The 18,194-nt window shown below is 44.3% G+C and overlaps 1 protein-coding gene across 1 annotated transcript in view; it reads left to right on the top strand.

Moving 5' to 3' along the window:
• The first annotated feature begins 429 nt into the window (after positions 1-429).
• WWC2 (WW and C2 domain containing 2) overlaps positions 430-18,194 on the top strand; it is a 199,498-nt gene continuing 181,733 nt past the window's right edge. The window contains exon 1 of the mRNA XM_027598679.2: positions 430-934. Within this exon, the coding sequence (XP_027454480.1) occupies positions 804-934 (131 nt within the window). The 5' untranslated portion in view covers positions 430-803. The remainder of the gene's footprint in view (positions 935-18,194) is intronic.

Here is an 18,194-nt window from a genome sequence, read left to right as displayed (position 1 = left end):
CCTAAGAGAGCCTCCCCCACCCCTTTCCTCTCGAAAGTCTTGTGGTTTCCCTAGAAGTCGGCAAGAAGTTGAGAAGGTTGCGGAGCGCTCTCTAGCTCCTTCCCGTCCCGAAACTAAAGACCCGAGCAGTTCGGCCGCTGGGAGATGTTTGGGGTCAAGGGGAGGGAGCGAACGGTGCATTCCTTCGCCCTCCTCCCTCCCACCGGGTCCCTCAGCTCCCCTCCTCCGCCCCCGCCCCGGGCTCGGCCCTGCGCCCGGGCTCTCGCAGTCGGCCCCGGGAGCTGCAGGGTTAAGCCCTGGAATGTGGCGGCGAGGAATGTGCATGCAGATGAGCCCAGCGAGGGGAGGGGCGGACGGAGGCGGGCCCGGGGCGGGGCGCATGCTAATCGCACGCAAATGAGGAGGCCCGTCGCCGCCGCGGCCGCCGCTCCGCCGAGCTTCCCGGATCCGAGCCCAGACGGCGGCGGCTCGGGCAGCCTGGGCGCCGCGACCCTCGGCGGCCACAGGGGGACGGGGAGGAGGAGGAGGAAGAGGCGGAGGCAGCGGCTGCAGCCGCGAGGCGGAGGAGGAGGAGGAGGGTTCGCTCGCCAACTCCGACGCAGACATGGTGGACTGATCCCCGGCGGGGCCGAGAGCAGGGCTTCCTCAGGCGCCCCCCGCGCGTGGCCCCGCCGCGCCCCGCGCCCCGCAGCCCCTCGCCGGCGCCCGCGTCGGGTGCGGCGGCCGAGCCGGGCAGTAACGTTCCCGCCGCGTCCCGCGCCCGGTCCCTATGGAGGCGCCGCTCGCCGGCGAGGCCGCCGACCATGCCTAGGAGGGCCGGGAGCGGGCAGCTGCCGCTACCCCGGGGCTGGGAGGAGGCCAGGGACTACGACGGCAAGGTCTTCTACATCGACCACAACACCAGGAGGACCAGCTGGATCGACCCCCGGGACAGGTGGGCGGCCGGGCCGCGGGTGGGCGCGGGGACCCGCCTCAGAAGCGCGGCGGCGGCTGTTGTCCCGGAGATCCGGCCGATCGGCGGCGCCCGCGGCGCTGGGGGCGTGGGGCGTGGGGCGTCGCCGGCCCCGGACTGCCGGGAGGGGTCTCGGGAAGGAGGTTGGGGACCATCAGCCGGTGAGGAGCCCCGGAGGGGCTCGCTTGCAGCCGCCCCTTCCAGGGCCTCTTTGCCCGCTCCCTTCCCGACTCCCCCCGGGACCTTTAGACACTCCCGGCCGGGAGGGAAGGGTGGAATTTGGCGCCCCGGGCTGGCACTTCGTGTCCTGTTAACGGACCCCGAGGAGCCACCTGAGCCGTGCCGCGAGCTCGCCTCTGCCTAAAGTGGGCCAAACTGGAGCTGGAGGGTAGCTTCGGCCTTTGGGAGGCGGGGACGGGCCGGGAGCCTCCGGGAGAAGGCCTAAGTGCAAGGTGGGGAACCAGCCGACCAAGCCACCTGTGGCATCTCTCTGGCCGTCCTTGGCGGCCAGCCTTGACTGCAAGTTCTTGACGGGCCGCTGGTCAGGCGGGAGGTCCTGGGCGTGGAGGGGGGTTCCAGGCACCCTTCCTCGCCGGGCCCTGGCTGTGGGTGTTACTAGCTTTGCCCCTCAGAGTTTAGAAACGCTTTTTGGGGGGGGGGGTAGGGTTTGGTTTACTGCTTCACCTGAAAACGAACTGCGTCTTAGATCTTGAAAAGGCAAATTCTCTTTTGAAAAGTGCAGTGAACATCGAAACGGACTTGAGCTTAGCATGATGTCTTGTAGTTTTCAACACACACTTTTTAGTCCTGCTTGGAGGTAAAGTGGAGAAGCATAACCAAATCATCGTCCAAGGAGTTGAGGAGCTGAAATTTTGCCTAATGTTCACAAATGTTGGAACTCTATCCCATCTGTCTTGTTACCCTTAAAAGGAAAATTTCTGAAAGTTGGACCTATTAGAAGAATAATAGGAGATATTCCTAATTGTAAATTTGTAAATTGGCCATTAAGGAGGCGTCCCTAATTGTAAATTAGGGGTTTATAACCTTTTAGGTGTTTCTATTACCCCTTTTCTTAATTTGAAGTTGAAATAGTTTTGTACTTTATGTTCTTAGTTAACTTTTATCTTAAGGATATTGTTTTTTGAAAGCTAGTAAAGAGTAATTATAAGAAAGTCATAAATGGCATTATAAATTTATGGAACAATCCTTATTAAATTATCCATGAAGGTATCAGTTTAGGTTTCCCTTCTGAAATGAGAAAAGGCACCTGTGCTGAGGTTCTCTCTTGCCACAGCCTGGCTGCCTGTTGCTGGCCTGATGAAAGTTATGACAAGCATCACACCTTCACAGTTTCTCCAGACATACTAGTTGTTGTCATAAACTTCACGCTCCAGGTCAGTTACTTGACTTATGCCCTTGCACTTGAAACTGTTTAACAGACAGTAAATGTCGGTGATGATGGTGTGCACCCAGCAGTGACTTCTAAGGCACCTGTATAAATATTTGACTTTTACAGTTATGTGGTAATTCTGCTTTCTCATACTAGGAGTTTCAGTTTCTTGAAATTGCAGTGAATTCTTGAAATTTTTAGGCATTTCAGATTCCCTTCATTTTGCATGTTCAGTTATATCGTCTCATTTATATTTACCAACAAAGATTATAAAGAACATGTAATGCCTTCGTAAAGCAAATAGAAAGTGAGGTAAGATATGACTTGGCTTATCCATATCACTACTTCTTAAACAAGTTAAGCATGCCTTTTATTTTAAACTGTTAATGGATTAACAATTATTATGAACTCTGTTTTCAGGAAACTGGGTAACCAATTCATTTGATGTGGATAAACAGTTTTGACTAAGATGACTTGTTATTATTCCAGTTTTCTTTGAAGCAGTTAGATCTTTAAGTATTTGGAAATAGAAATTTGGTTATAAACATTTCTGGATCTCACTATGAGTTCTAAAAAATTCTGTGAGATCAGGGTCATTGCTGACATACTTAGTTTAAGTTTGATTCTGTTTTCTTTTAGGGAATTGAAGTGACTGTAAGTCTTGCTAAACTGTGTGAGAGGATATTTGGAACAACTATGCACTCTAGTCAGTTTTGTTAGACACTTACCAAACATATGGAAAAAGAGATGTTACACAGGCCAATTGGAGTGTGCCTATTCTTCTACAGGATCAAATTACAAATCCTGGAAGAAAAGTGTCTTGATAAACTGTGGGTGTGCGGTACCTTTGAACTTTTAAAGTCAATTAATTAAAATGGTCACGAAGGCTTACCCAGTTGTATTCATGTTAAGAAAAATTCTGACAGTCTATCAGAATTGGTGAAGTATTTCTGATTGTATAGATATATATGCAGATTTAGTGGTGGGGGGAGTGGAAGGCTGGAGGCTTTTACAAGAACATAATCTTGTTCAATAAGCAGTGGTTTTAGAATACTGAAGTATTAAAATACTTGTAAGCTTTTGGAGGTAGATGACCTAATGCAAACTTTGCTGGGACATGATTAAAGCTTTTATTGCCTCACCACTTATTAACTGAGTAAGCTTAGCTGAGTTTGTGAGTCCCTCAAAACCTTCGTTTTCAACTCTGAGATGAAGATAATACCACGTATTTTATAGGGATGGTTAGGGGTCCATAATGACAGCCCAGCCAAATAGTACTAGCGGTGGTGTTGTCATTCCACTGCAGGAACTGATTGGTAGTTCAGGTTGCTCCTGGACATAGTGGATGTACTGGCACCTATTTATTCTGTGTTTACTGTATGGCGGTCACTGGGCTAAGCTTCTTAGCCGTGATCTCATTCTGTTCTCCCGTTAGTCCTATGAGGTGGTGCTATTATTATCTTCCAGTTACAGATGAGGAAATAGAGTCACAGAGACATTGCCATTGCTGTTAAAAGTGGCCAAGATTTGAAGTCAGACAGTTTGACTCTGGAGCCTGTGCCCTGTGTCATTCCTTTAGACCGCTGGAACACCTGGACATGCTCAGGGGTTTTTGGGTGGAGTAGAACCTCTTTGCCTAAGTGTTGATTTTTCAGGCTGATTAACCAGTCTTTATTGGTCTTCAAAGGTTCCTGTTAACTTTTTGTGATTCTTAGATCCCTGAGTTAGCCACATGTAGGGTCGGGTTCATGAATGCCTTGGGAGTAGGGTTGGCCGCCCACCAGGTTGACCGCATTGAACAACAGTGCAGGGCCAGGTAGAACTTGGAAATTCAGTGTGCTCTTGGGCACATTAGAAGTTCTGTTTGGGGAAGAGTTAAGGGCTCTGTCTCGTTCCTGAATAGATTACAGTTTTACTATAGTGGGCTTGACTCTGCCTTCCTCCCCTCCCCCCCCCCAATCCTGAGGAAATCTCCCTGTCCATGATTCCTTGCCTCCTACTCCCACGCCCTCGCAGTGGATCAGCTGTTATTTTGGGGGTCTCCTCTTTCCCTCACCTCTTATTTTGCCCACCACGGACAGCCTTTGAGCACACCAGTTGGCGTTTATGGTGGCCCATAGATCATGGCCAAATGGTGTGGTGTGTAAAAAACACGCCCTACATTCAACATAGGAGAAAAGGGTGGGATGGATTCATTGCCTCTGAGAGGGATAGCGGGCGAAGGTGGGCAGGCCTCAGAGACTGGGTGAGTGGTTGTACAAACTCTCAGTAGAATTCTGCTCATTTTCTGCCCTTGGACTGAACGTTATCCTGAGATACAATAATTTTGTCTAGTTGAACGTAAAAGATGTACCACCACACAGAAACTTGCTGATGGACATAAGCTTTGGTTTCTGGCTAGCATCAGATACTGAGTGACCTGTGTGCTTTCTAACTGAAGGGCAGAAGTCCTGGAGGTGGGGTGGGGCGGGAAGGGGAGCGCGACAGGAGGAAGACGATGTCAGCTGGGTATCCTTGATGGCTGAGCTAACTCTGGGCTCTTTACGCCCAGTTTACGGCACGTGATTCAGATCTGAGGAACTCTGTATTGTCTTGCTTTCAAAGTCGAAGCAAGTAATTTTGCTAAAGCTACTGCTAAAGTGTAAATTCCTCAAGAGACCTAATTGCTTATTACTGCTTTTCTGTGTCCTTTGTAGATGGTAGATGTTAAATGAATGTTGGTTAGGTCAATTAATGAAGAAAGTTGTTAAATTAATGAAAGAACGCTAGTTGAGCTACTCTCTCCCAGTTCCTTATTGTTAATGCTTTAGAAAAAATTACCCATATCCACTACCAACCAGGGACAATCGATTTTCCAGTTAGATTAAAAATAATGAGAGAATTAAGCTGCTACATTTTGACTAATAGTATAAATATGGGAATTATAAGAGCAAAGAAAACAAAATCAGCCCTTATAGTCGTAATCACAACTGCCATTGTCATAGATTGCCGGAAATCATTCCTCTCCAGCCGGCTGAGTTTGGGTGCCAAATGGTTACTGTGAATTATTTGAGTGATTATGGTTTTGAAGTGTGGAGAGGTTGTTAAAGAAAGGTTTTGTTTTGTTTTGTTTTGTTTTGTTTTTAATCACTCTGGGAAGCACTAATTTAAACTCAATTGTGCTGTCTCCCAAAAATTCCCAAAGAAGTATTTCATGTTTTCAACACAGTTTGCTGTAGTGCTTGCAGGAGGGAGCAGCAGTTGCTTAGTATATGACTAAGATTTCTCCCGTGACTTTAATAGTCTGTAGTTAGCAGTGTAATTTTTTTGGAAGACTTAGGGCAGCACTTGTTTTTTTAGGAAAGACTATTATTTATAATTTTCTTTTTTTTAAGCTGCAAATCACTGAACTGCAAGTTAACCTAGTCAACCCTTAAGGCTTGTGGCCTTCCAGTGTTTAAGTCTCCTGTAGGGAAGCCCAGGTGCGCTGGGAAGTGTGGAAGCTGCCCTGCAGCCCGACAAGATCTGCCCTGCCCACTTGTGGGACTTGGAGATACTGCCTTGTGAATGGCATGTGCTTGCTTTTCTTGCGTAAATGTCAGTAGGAGAAAGACGCCGCCACGCAAGCGGGGCGTGGCCGGCTTCCTTGTGCTGATGGGGGAGTTCTTGGAGTGAGCCTAATACAACGTCAGATCCTTGAGATAGGGCCTGAGTCTGTGTAGGCTCTGGCCCTATGAACTTGATTAGAATTGGTTGACCTGATTTCTTGGTAGAATTGTGGACTAATTTCTTCGTTTATGAAGCTCTGTTATTGGAAAAACGGTCACGGAAGTATGGGGAATAGGAATGGGGTTTTTTAAAGACAACAGTGTGTATGTAAGTTATGGATTAAAAATGATTTACCAGATATATAGGCCCACTCTGTTCAGTGGCTTTTTTTCCAGTTATTTTTTTTTTATTGAGATTAAAAAAAATCACAAAGAATTCACCATTTTAAAGTACCATTCAGTGGTTTTTAGTATACTCACAATGTCGTGCAACCATAACCATTATGTAATGCCTGAACATTTTTATCACCTCAAAAAGAAACGCTCTGTCCACTAGGAGCTCACCTTCCATTCTTTCCCCACCCCTGCTGCCTTTGGCAACCGCTAATCTACTTTCTGTCTTCATGGTTGTCCCTCTTCTGGACATTTCGTGTAAATGGAATCATGCAATCTGTTTCCTTTGTGTCTGGCTTCTTTCATTTAGCACAATGTTTTCAAGTATCATCCATGTTGTAGCAGGTGACAGAACTTCATTCCTTTTTATGACTTTGAATAATATTCTATTGTATGGATATACCATATACACTTTGTTTCCCCATTCATTGGTTGATGGGCATTTGGGTTGCTTCCTCCTTTTGGCTGTTACGAATAACGCTGCTGTGAGTGTTCATGTATCATTTTTGTATGAATATATGTTTTCAGTTCTCTTGGGTAGAGCCCTAGAAGTGGAACTGCTCCGTCACATGGGAATTCTATGTTTCACTTCTTGAGGCTCTGCCAAGCCATTTTCCATTCCCACCAGCAGTGTCCAGGGGTTCTAGTTTCTCCACATCCTCACCGGCACTTGTTGTTTTCGGTTTGTTTTGTTTTGTTTTAAGCATTTCTCCTGGGCACGAGGTGGTATCTGACTGCGGTTTGGATTTGCCTTTCCCTCTGCCTAGTGTTTTGCTAGCCTTACCGTGACCCAAGCTTCCCGCCTTTATTCTAGCCTTGGAGCCCTTCCCGCTCTCCCCACCTTTTTGTGTCCTCTCGCTTATTACCAGACCAGGGAGAAGTTAGCTAAGAGACATCGGTTCTGTTCAGTCTCCCGTCGCTCTTCCCTTTCTCCCCAATCTCACCGCTTTGAATCAGTGTAACACCAAAGTTGAGGCTATAGGCTTTTCCCCAGTTTTTACTGCGCCAGCCAGCGAAATGCCCTGGGCTCTGGGAGGCCTGAGGACAAACAGGATTCCACCCCAGCTCAGCTTGCTTACATCTCAGTTTGCATAATCACCTTTAAAAAGTGAAAGAAAATGTGGGTATCGTCCATTACCTTTTCTTTAGATATCCCTTTAATTCAGCCTAAGGGTGAGGAGTGGTGAGAGGAATTAGAGGCAGAAGACAGTGCCAAAAAACATATTAACTTTTGTCTTCATCCCAAATACGATATACTTTAAGAGGCCTAGATGTAAATCATGGAAATAATGAATTATAATGTATGTGTATATGTATATAACCAGCTTATTAAACATGATTTGATGTTTAAAAGCTTTTAGTTTAGCGATATATGGTAAGGATCAAGTTCATTTTTATTAATTAAAAAAAAAAACACACCAGTTGGAGGAAAGCGGGTAAAGACTGCCTTGGCCAGGGCGCCTGGGTGGCTCAGTTGGTTAAGCGACTGCCTTCGGCTCAGGTCATGATCCTGGAGTTCCGGGATCGAGTCCCGCATCGGGCTCCCTGCTCGGCGGGGAGTCTGCTTCTCCCTCTGACCCTCTTCCCTCTCGTGCTCTCTATCTCTCATTCTCTCGCTCTCTCAAATAAATAAATAAAATCTTAAAAAAAAAAAAAAAAGACTGCCTTGGCCAGGTGATAAAGGTGAATAGGGACAGTGATAACTCATGGGGACGTCCCCTTGATGTGATGTGATGACAGTGACACTTTGCGGTCTTCCTCCCCCAAAACTATCATAACCCCAGGATAATCATGAGAAGAACACCCACCAAATCTCGGCAGAGGGACATCCTACAAAATATCTGACCTGTACTCTTTAAAAAAACTATCGTGATTCTCAGAAACAAGGGAAGTCTGAGAAACAGTCCCAGCCAAGAGGAGCCCAGGGAGACATGAGGACTAAATGGAATATGGTATCCTGGAGAGGAGCCTGGAACAGAAGAAGGACATTAGGTACAAGCTAAGGAAATCTGGAAGAAGTATGGATTCTAGTCAATCGTAATATATCGTTCCTGGTTCATTAATTTTGATCAACATAACATCCTGATAGGGGAAACTGAGTGTGGGATATACGGAAACTCTGTACTAAGTACATTTTTTCTGTAAATCTAAAACCGTTCCCCCCCAAAATAGTTGATTTTAAAAAGATTACCAAAAAAACACACAAAACAGTTGGAAGTGTTTTTCTTTAGTCAAAATGTGACTGCGCTATATAATTATGGTTGGTTTTTTTTTTTTTTTGGTATACTTGAAAAGCGAGGGTGGGCAAACTAGGGCCCAGGGGCCAAATCCCAGCCTGCAGCCTTGTTTTTGTATAACCCTCCAGCTAAGAATGGCTTTTACATCATTAAAGGGTTGTAAACAAACAAAAACAAAGAAGAATATGTGACACAGATTGTATGTGGCCCACAAAAGCTTAAAATATTTACTCAGGCCCTTTACAGAAAAATTTTGCCAACCTCTGATAAAAAGTGAGATGATAGTCTTTAAAAATATTTTATATTGGGGCGCCTGGGTGGCTCAGTCGCTTAAGCGTCTGGCTTCGGCTCAGGTCATGATCCCAGGGTCCTGGGATCGAGCCCCGCATCGGGCTCCCTGCTCAGTGGGGAGTCTGCTTCTCCCTCTCCCACTGCCCCTGCTTGTGTTGCCTCTCTGTCTCTCGCTGTGTCTCTCTCTGTCAAATAAAACCTTAAAAAATATATTTTATGTAAACCTTTAGAAGAAACATTGAGCATACATGATAAAATGGTATGTTTATCAGTCATCATTGATCATTTTTTTCACAAAGAACCTGGGCTCTAGGCATCATGTAGTATCATGATGGATCAGACACGGATGCTGAGTTTGAGGAGGTGCCTTGCTGATCTTACCACTTTTCTTTTAATGCAGCCATGTCACATAAAGTTTTCCAAACCCATTCTTCTCTGAAGTAGCTGGAATTGTACGTAGGGACCTGAAAAAAACAGGCAAAACTGAAGTTCTGGAGATATCCTAGTTGTTTACAGTTTACTATTGGAGGTACAAATACAGTAATCGGTTTTGATGGTTGGAAACACTGATTTTCCTGTGACAGATCGATGGTGTTTATAAAATCACAAAGTTGGTGATGATGAGCAGGTAGAAAATGAGGCCATGTATTATCTTTATAAAGTAAGTGCCTGTCACAGTCAAGATGCTGTGAAAGGCTGAGATTGTATTACTCTGCGACTAATTTTTCCAGTATTGTTAACCCTGATGCCAGTAACGAAATCATAGTTGTGAGGGCCTGGGTGGCTCAGTTGGTTCAGGTCATGGCCTTGGGGCCCTGGGTTGGAGGCCTGTGTCAGGCTCCCCGCTCAGCAGGGAGTCTGCTTGAGGTTCTCTCTCTCCCTCTGCCCCCCCCCCCCCGGTGTTCGCTCTCTCTCAAAATAAATGGATAACACTTTATTTTTTATTTTTTTAAAGATTTATTTTTTATTTTTTTATTTTTTTTAAAGATTTTATTTGTTTATTTGACAGAGAGAGGCACAGCGAGAGAGGGAACACAGGCAGGGGCAGCGGGAGAGGGAGAAGCAGGCTTCCCGCGGAGCAGGGAGCCCGATGCGGGGCTCCATCCCAGGACCCTGGGATCATGACTTGAGATGCTTAACGCCTGAACCACCCAGGCTCCCCTGGATAAAACTTTAAAAAAACAAAAAGAAAAAGGAAAGAACTCATGGTTCTGAGAGGCCAGTGGTAAGCAGCACTGAAAATGGGGCCCCTGGAAAGTGGGGCATGGTAGGGTAACAGAGCTCAGCTTTGGGGACCGTGCTTTCACTCCTGTGACACTGGAGGAGTCGAGGTGGTCCCGACAGAGAATTGGACCAGAGGTGTACATTTAACGTACTTTGGTCTCCATGGCGGCGGCGGAAGGGAATGGAAAGAAATGTGGACATTATCTTGATTATCAAAATAGCGACTGACTTTTAGCTAAAGAGTGTCGCTGCTATTTCTGTAAAAAGGAGTGTGTCGGGATCGGGCAGGCAGAGAAGCTTTCCTTTGGTTCGACTGTTGCTGCTCCTGCCCGAGCTGCTTTTCCAGCGTGGCCGCGGCGATCGTGATCACTGGCTCTGACCGTGACCATGAGTGCCGACAGCAGTAGTAAACGTTGACGGACAGCGATCTGTGCTCTGCGCTCCTGATTAAGATTCTGTCTTTGTGCTAGACTGTGGAATGTGTTGTGTACTTTACTGACATTGCTCCATTTTATGAGAAGGTAATTTTATTAAGTGGCACTGATAGTCAAGTTTAAAGCATGGAAGACACGACTTTTACTGCAAAAGACAGCAAGAGCACGCAGCGCAAAACTTTATTCTGCAATTTTCCTAAGTGGTACGGTTTTTCATAGAGATACATTGAAATGCCAATCTTTTTTTTTTTTTTTTCCCTTTGAAATTGTGACAGTGAATGAATGTGTGGAATCCGTATTGTACGTGATATCCCTGGGTTGCCAGTTTTGTCCACTTATAGGTCTAGGTGTGTTCATTTCTGACTGGTCCTTTCCCTTTCTGCCAATTGTCAGGGTGTTTGAACTTGTTAGAGGTTTACTTTCTCCCCTCATTGCCTCCCTTTCCCCCTTTCTGCTAAGTGGCGCAGCTCGTGACATTTCTCTTAGGACCGTATAACTATAAACTGGTATTTAACTTAGGACCGTGTAACTATAAACTGGTATTAATGCCTTGGTTTGCTGTTGCAGATCCAAAGGCTGTAGGGCTGACTTGATTGTCTAATACCCCTTTCAGCTTTCCCCCCGAAGGTCTGCCTTTAGATGTATATAGATGCATTCTTGAGAGATTTCCTAATGTCTCATATGTAGGAGCATCTGTGTGTCTGCATCGCTAATGTTCTCATAAAATTGATTTCAAGTCAGTTGAGGATGGAGACCTGCTTTGCATGTGCACCATTCCTTTGTGCGATCTGCTCTATTAGACTGCCTGTTCCCCTGGGGCACTTAAGAACACTGCAGAGCCCCATACCCATATAAATGAAATGTCAGTATCTGAAGGACCTTTGCCTTCTTCCAGCAGCCTCCATAATCTGTCCCCAACCTACTCTTACTGACTTGACCCCCTTGTCACTCACTCATTCATCTGTTCAACCCTTCATCAAAGATTTGCTGAAAACGCTGTATGCCTAACATATAACTTGGGGACATGGCATTGAATGGAATAGGCAAGGTCCCTACTTCTTTGGATTTTTATATTCCCGTTTAGGGATGACAAATTATAAAGGCAGTAGTGAATGTGTTTTGATGAAAATAAACAAGGTGATGTAATAAGTGGTGTCAGTGGGAGCTAGTTTGGGTGCAGTGGTAAGGAAAGGCCTTTCTGAGGAGCTGACTTTTAAGTGAGACATCAGGATAAGAAAGAGCTATCCAGGGCGCCTGCGTGGCTCAGTCGGTTAAGCGTCTGCCTTCGGCTCGGGTCATGGTCCCAGGGTCCTGGGTTCGAGCCCCGCATCGGGCTCTTTGCTCAGCGGGGAGTCTACTTCTCCCTCTCGCTCTGCCTGTTGCTCCCCCTGCTTGTGCTCTCTCTCTCTCTCTCTCAAATAAATAAAATCTTTAAAAAAAATTAAAGATATATATAAAAAAAAGGAAGAGCCATCCATGTGAAGATCTGGGATGGTCCAGGCAGAGGAAAAGGCTAGGCGGAAGCGCTATCCCGCTCTGTCTCGTGTGATAGCTGCTAGGAATATGTGGCTATTTAAATTAATCAAAATTAAATAAAGTTAAAAATCTCCTTTCTCGGTCTCATTAGCCACAAGTTAAGTGCTCATGAGCCACATGTGCAGTATAGAACATTTCTATCAGTGCAGAAAGTCCTCCTGAACCCCACTGTCCTAAAGTGCTAAGGAGGTTGGTAATGTTCAAGGAGCTGAAAGGCAGCCTGTGTGACCCCAGTGTAGAGACCCAGTGGGACAAGGGTCTTCTTGTGAGGCAGAGACATGGAAAGGGTCTGACCAGGTATGCCTTGTAGTCCATCAACATTTTTAGGGCATTTGGGAGCCACTGGACGAGTTTTAAGTTGAATGGAGGAATGGAGGTGTATATGTGCATGTGCGTGTTTGTTCCTGCTGTCTTTCCATAAAGGGAACATTTCTTTGTAAGGCCTTATCCATTTTTCACAAGCCATCACTACTCTGTGGAGGAGTGGTAGAAGCCATTGCAATGAAATAATCTAGGTGAGAAACCATTAGATCCTGAACTAGAATGATGGCTTTGGCAATGGAGAGCAGTGAATGGATTGGGATGTTTTTTAGGTAAAAGGGAAAGAACTTGCCTGTGCTTTGGCTGTGTGAGGCATGAGGAAACGAGAGGAACGAAGGATTTGCTGATATACAGATGGGGAAAGACCAAGGGAGGAGTATGGTTGGTTGGTATGCAGTTGGATCAGTAATCTAGAGTTGAGGTCTGAGATGCCTATTACAACATACACATGGAGATATCCAACAGGTGGCCAGAAATAGAGTCTGGAGTTTGGAAGACAGCTCAGAGCTTGGGATAGTAAATTTGGGTATATCTAGGTAGTCTGTTTAAATGGTGGGATGGGATAAGATCCCTGGAGAGAAGGAAAAGAAGAGGTCCCAGGATGAAGTACAGGCCTGAAGCTCAATACACTTATTTTTTTGGTTTGTGAAACCTCGTTCCAGCGAAGATGGTTTACTTATTCTCGTTGGACCAGCCCTTATACTTGATGGCGACGAAGATGACAGTGATGATGGTAGAACTACCATCTGTGGAGCCCTGCTCGTAGGTCACCTCAGGCCCCACGAGGGCACGCGCACTGTCTGTCTTGTCCACTGTTGTATTTCAGTGCCTAATTCTGTGGGAGCTCCTAATGAGTATTTATTGAATCAATGAAACCTTTGATAAGGTACCATGATTGCCCCCATTTTAGGAAACTGAGGCTTAACGGATTAGGTGACTTGTCTTAGGCACAAAGCTGTGAAGCAGTGGTGGCAGAACTTGACCATGTCATTCCGACTTCAGAGCTGTGCACGTAACTACCTACCGCCTCTGACAACTGCTAGCAAGAGGCCTGGGCCTCCTCTTGGGGTTGGAAGTCCTAGCCAGTACATAGCGAAGCTTCCGCACGTGGAGCTTCCCCTCACAACTTAGCCACATGTAGTCTGCCATTGCCTTAATCCTTAATCCCGTACGTGTACTGTGTTTGCACTCTTCAAATTGAACTATTACTTTTTCAGAATTTATTTTTTATTTTCCCGGACAAGTTGGTAGGCTCTGTTTGGTTAAGTCATGCACACTGTTCCTTATTCATGCCCCCCAGAGGACACCCAACACAGTGTCTTGCGCGTGTTTGGTACTCAAGTAAAGCTGAGTTGATTCTATCACTTCTGCCTTATTCCAGCGCTTTAAGTTCTTTCAGAGGCTGAGAGCCGATATGCTATAAATCCGCTTTATCCTTGTCTTCTGGTTCTGAAAACCCTTTGACCTTGTACCACAGTCTTCTCCCAACTGTCACCTTCCCAAATGTGCCCTACACACCTGCACCCCTCCAGGTGAACTAATTAAGAATGGAGAATTTGCAAAGCATAACGCTGAGTCCCAGCTCTTCCAGATTCTTTCCTAGAGCTCTCTCTTTTTCATGGATTTAAACCCTGATGGGCGATCCATTGTCTGAAAATACTGTGGTTTACCACAAGTGTGTAAATTACAGACCTTGATTGGAATTATTTTTTACTTTGACTCTTGGAGTTGAGTGTAAGTCTTGGGGGAACAATAATCTCTTTCTGTAAATTGCCATGTTATATTTTGCTTTACACTGCTTAGATTTGGATTCAAGCGCTAACCTTCGTAAATGGGAAGTGATAGAAACTAAGCGGGAGTGTGGTGTGTTTTTGTTTGATTTACTTATGCCATGAAATTTACCTGGAAGCATACAAGCTGTCACTAAAAGGGTGGTTGTAGAGGAACCACGTAACGTGACTATTCTTTGTCCCTGTCACAAATTGTTGCACTTTTGTTTGTCTTTGTGAGAACTAACCAATGTATTGTGTATCTGCTTCTGTCTGGAAATCTAGTATTCTTACATTTCTACTTTTGACTTGGTTTGAGATCCAAGTTTGTGAATTTTAATTAAATGCTTAGATTATGCATGTGAAAAATCTTTTGTTCCTGTGTTGCTATGAGCAACAGTGGTTAAAGTTAACCTTCCCTTTTTCAAAGAAATAGTGGACAGATAAATATATGAATTTTGTCAGGTCAAAAAAGGTCGTCATTTAGTGTTGCGAATGGTCTGCTTATAAAATAAATTGTTACTATGACCATGATTATCACAGAGAAGGGAAGAATGCAGTAGAAGTGAATAATCATCTGACACATTGACAAAACATTCCTAAAATACTATTCAAATGAGGAAAGACTTTACGGGGCTGCAGCCGAGTAGCCAAGCGTTGAGTCCTTTTAGTCGGAGGCCATCTGACTGCGTTTACTGTTGTGGCTGAAAAGAGGCTGTATGTGTAGTGGTTTGCAGAGAAAAACCATGACTTATATGACTCTCCCAACTTCCTTCCTTCCTTCCTTCCTTCCTTCCTTCCTTCCTTTCTTTCTTTTTCTTTCTTTCCTTCCCTTTCTTTTTCTCTCTCCTTCCTTCCTTCCTTCCTTCCTTCTTTCCTTCCTTCCTTCCCTTTCTTTTTCTTTTTTTAATCTTGCCTCTCGTCTCCCCACACCACACTTTATCTCATTCTTAAAGACTTCTTTTGTCCTGATAGTATTTGTTTCATTGCTCGCCATCCCACTTGAGTCTAAACTTCACTGACTCCTGGTGATTGCTTAGACTTGCTATTTGGTTCTGTTGTGTGATTTTTGATTATACTCCTTTGTGCTGTTTAAACTAGCAGTGTTTACCTAAATTAGTGGTGGGAGCAAAGGACTCAGGTTGGCCCATTTGAATGAAAATCGAGAGCGTTGCCCTGGCCCCGTGGAGAGCCTGCCGGATGGATTTCCCTGAACTCTCGCTCCAGAAGGGCCGCTAGGAATTTGGGCGGACCGGGAAGCCAGCTCGCCGGTTAGAGGCAGGAGGGCTGCGAATGGCCGGCTTAGGGATTTATAGTGATAATGGAATTAATTCTCCCTCCGAGAACCCAGGACGCAGGGAAGAGACGCCCTTTGTCCTCCCCCTCCTTTCTTGCCTCTGCCCCAGTCCGCTCCTGAGAATGAACCCCGGAGCTCCAATCCTTTACACGGTTTGCAGGAGGAAAACAGAACTTTCTCCTTCAGGATTTCAGCACCTCCTGCGGAGCTCTCCACCTTTAGCAGAGGGTGTCCGGCCCCTCATGCTAGCATCTCTGTAGCTGTACGCTTTGTAGGTTGGAAAACAGTGGTTTTTTTTTTTTTTTAAACAAAGTCTTGTTTTTTAATTCTGAAAATTTAAAGTGGATTTTTATTTTTTATTTTTGGTTAAGCTACCAGTTTTTAAAGCACAGAGAGAGTGTTAGAATGCTAATTCTGTAGTATATTCTGGGATAAGAGTCGGAATTGAAAATGAACATGTAAGTATTTGAGAAGGATGTTCATTTAACCCATGCTTCTTGTATGCGAAATTCATTTCCTTTCCACTGTTGTCAGTTCTTGTTGCAAGGTCTGTCTTTAACTCCTGGATTCTTCATTCTGATGTTCATCCACAGTGATAATTATATAGTTCTTAAACAATCTGTCCAAAGAACTTGAATTTGTTTGTTGGTGGGTTTTTGAAGAAAGTCACAGTGGAAATGGGAATCATCCAAACATCTGGTTTCATCAAGATATTGGAGGTGATGTCCTATCTGCGGAGATGAAGAGTTCCCTTTGCAAGTATAGAAAGGCTTTAAGGTTAACTCTAAGTTAATTAATAATTTCAGGACTAAAAGAAAACAGGTAAGCTGGTTTTCCCTTTCTGGCCTTAAAGAGGAAAATGAAGAATCAGTTGGAAAACCAGTTATTTTAGAATTTTCAAGGTTACAAGGTCAGCTGTCTGAAAAGATGTGTGTGTGTGTGTGTGTGTGTGTGTGTGTGTGTGTGTGTGTGTGTACATTTTACCGAAAAATACCTTATTCATGTTGAATAATCATGGTACATAGAAATGAAATACTGTGAATTGATAAAGATGTAAGGGCGCTGAGATGCAAAAATCCCTACTGCGGTCCCATTTGAGTTAAAGCATGCACACGCTCCTGTACATGTCTACATTCTGATACTCGCCAACTGGAATAGTTTTGAGCAAAGAACCTTTATTGGCAGTTACTTCTGGGGAACCAGACTGTGGTTGGGGAAAAGACTTGTATTTTCTGTAATTACTTCTGGGTCACTTATTATTATGTACATAACTTACTACTTATTGAAATAAAACTCCTCTTTACAGATAAGAAAAAGTTCAAATATTTTATATTTATAACTAAAGAGTATTTGTTTAAATGATAATATCTGTAAATTTCCATTCATATTTAATATTGTCTAATTTTTACTTTGAATTTTGGAGGAAATTCTCTTAAGTTCCTCTCGTATAAGATGGATGGAATAAATAAAACACATTTATTAATTTATTAGTGTCATTTATTAATGTCATTAAAACTAACATTGTGGAGGAAAACAATTTAATTGTTGATATGTATAATTTTTGCTGATGATCATTTCCCAAATATAGAGGTAGAAAAATGTCTATGATCTGTTGGTTGTCGATGGAGAGAACATTTTTAATATCTGTATATTTTAGTTTTGCCAGGTAGTTAGTTTATTATACTGTTATCTCATTTAGTTAGAAAATTAAGTTTAAAAAAGTTCCATCATTGGGGCGCCTGGGTGGCTCTGTCGGTTAAGTGTCTGCCTTTGGCTCCAGGTCATGATCCTGGAGTCCCAGGATCCAGCCCAGCGTGCTGGGCTCCCTGCTTAGCCCAGAGTCCGCTTCTCCCTTTGTGCCTCCCCCGCGGCTTGTATTCTCTCTCTCTCTCTCAAATAAATAAATAAAAATCTTTAAAAAAATTAAAAATAAAAAAAGTTCCAACATTTTATGCAGTGAACATCACCTAAACATGAGGTATCTTTCTTCTGTTTCAGTGAGGACTATTCAAAGGCAGTTGGCAAACTATGGCTTGGAGGCCAGATTCTGCCTGCGTCTATTTTTTTTTAATGGTCTGTGACCTAATTGAGGGTTTTACGTTTTTTAAATGTTTGAAAAAAAATCCAAAGAAGAATATTTTATGATGTGAAAATTATATAAAATTAAAACATTTGTGTCTGTAATTTAGTTTATTTAATTCAGCCACACTCATCCGTGGGCATACTGACTACTTTCAGACTATAAAGACCGAGTTGAGTAGGGAGACGGAGACTCTGTGCTCCCAAAGGCTACAACATTTATTATCTGTCCTTTTTTACAAAAAGTTTGCTTAGCCCTCAAATACGATAATAATAAGAGAAAGTAGGGATGCATTTCTTTGTGGAAAACTGTAGATTACATTGAGTCTTCTTGATAAATTTTTTTTAAAGATTTTATTTATTTATTTGAGAGAGAGAGAATGAGAGAGAGCACGAGAGGGAAGAGGGTCGGGGGAGAAGCAGACTCCCTGCCGAGCAGGGAGCCCGATGCTCACTCGATCCCGGGACTCCAGAATCATGACCTGAGCCGAAGGCAGTCGCTTAACCAACTGAGCCACTCAGGCGCCCCTTCTTGATGAATCTTTTAACCTAATAATTTGGCCTGACTGATGCATGTGTACTGGATCTGTGTGTGTGTGTGTGTGTGTGTCTGTGTGTGTGTGTGTGTGTGTGTGTGTAAACCAACTCACCTCCTTTTCTTCTCTTTTCCTTACTTGACTTAAATTTCATTTTGCTCTGTTTTATTTTTGTAAGCCACCATCAATTGAGCTCTTAGAATTAGTA

The sequence above is a fragment of the Zalophus californianus genome, chromosome 2, assembly GCF_009762305.2.
Source record: "Zalophus californianus isolate mZalCal1 chromosome 2, mZalCal1.pri.v2, whole genome shotgun sequence".
NCBI classification, from domain to species: domain Eukaryota; kingdom Metazoa; phylum Chordata; class Mammalia; order Carnivora; family Otariidae; genus Zalophus; species Zalophus californianus.
This window is presented reverse-complemented; position numbering and strand designations above follow the sequence as displayed.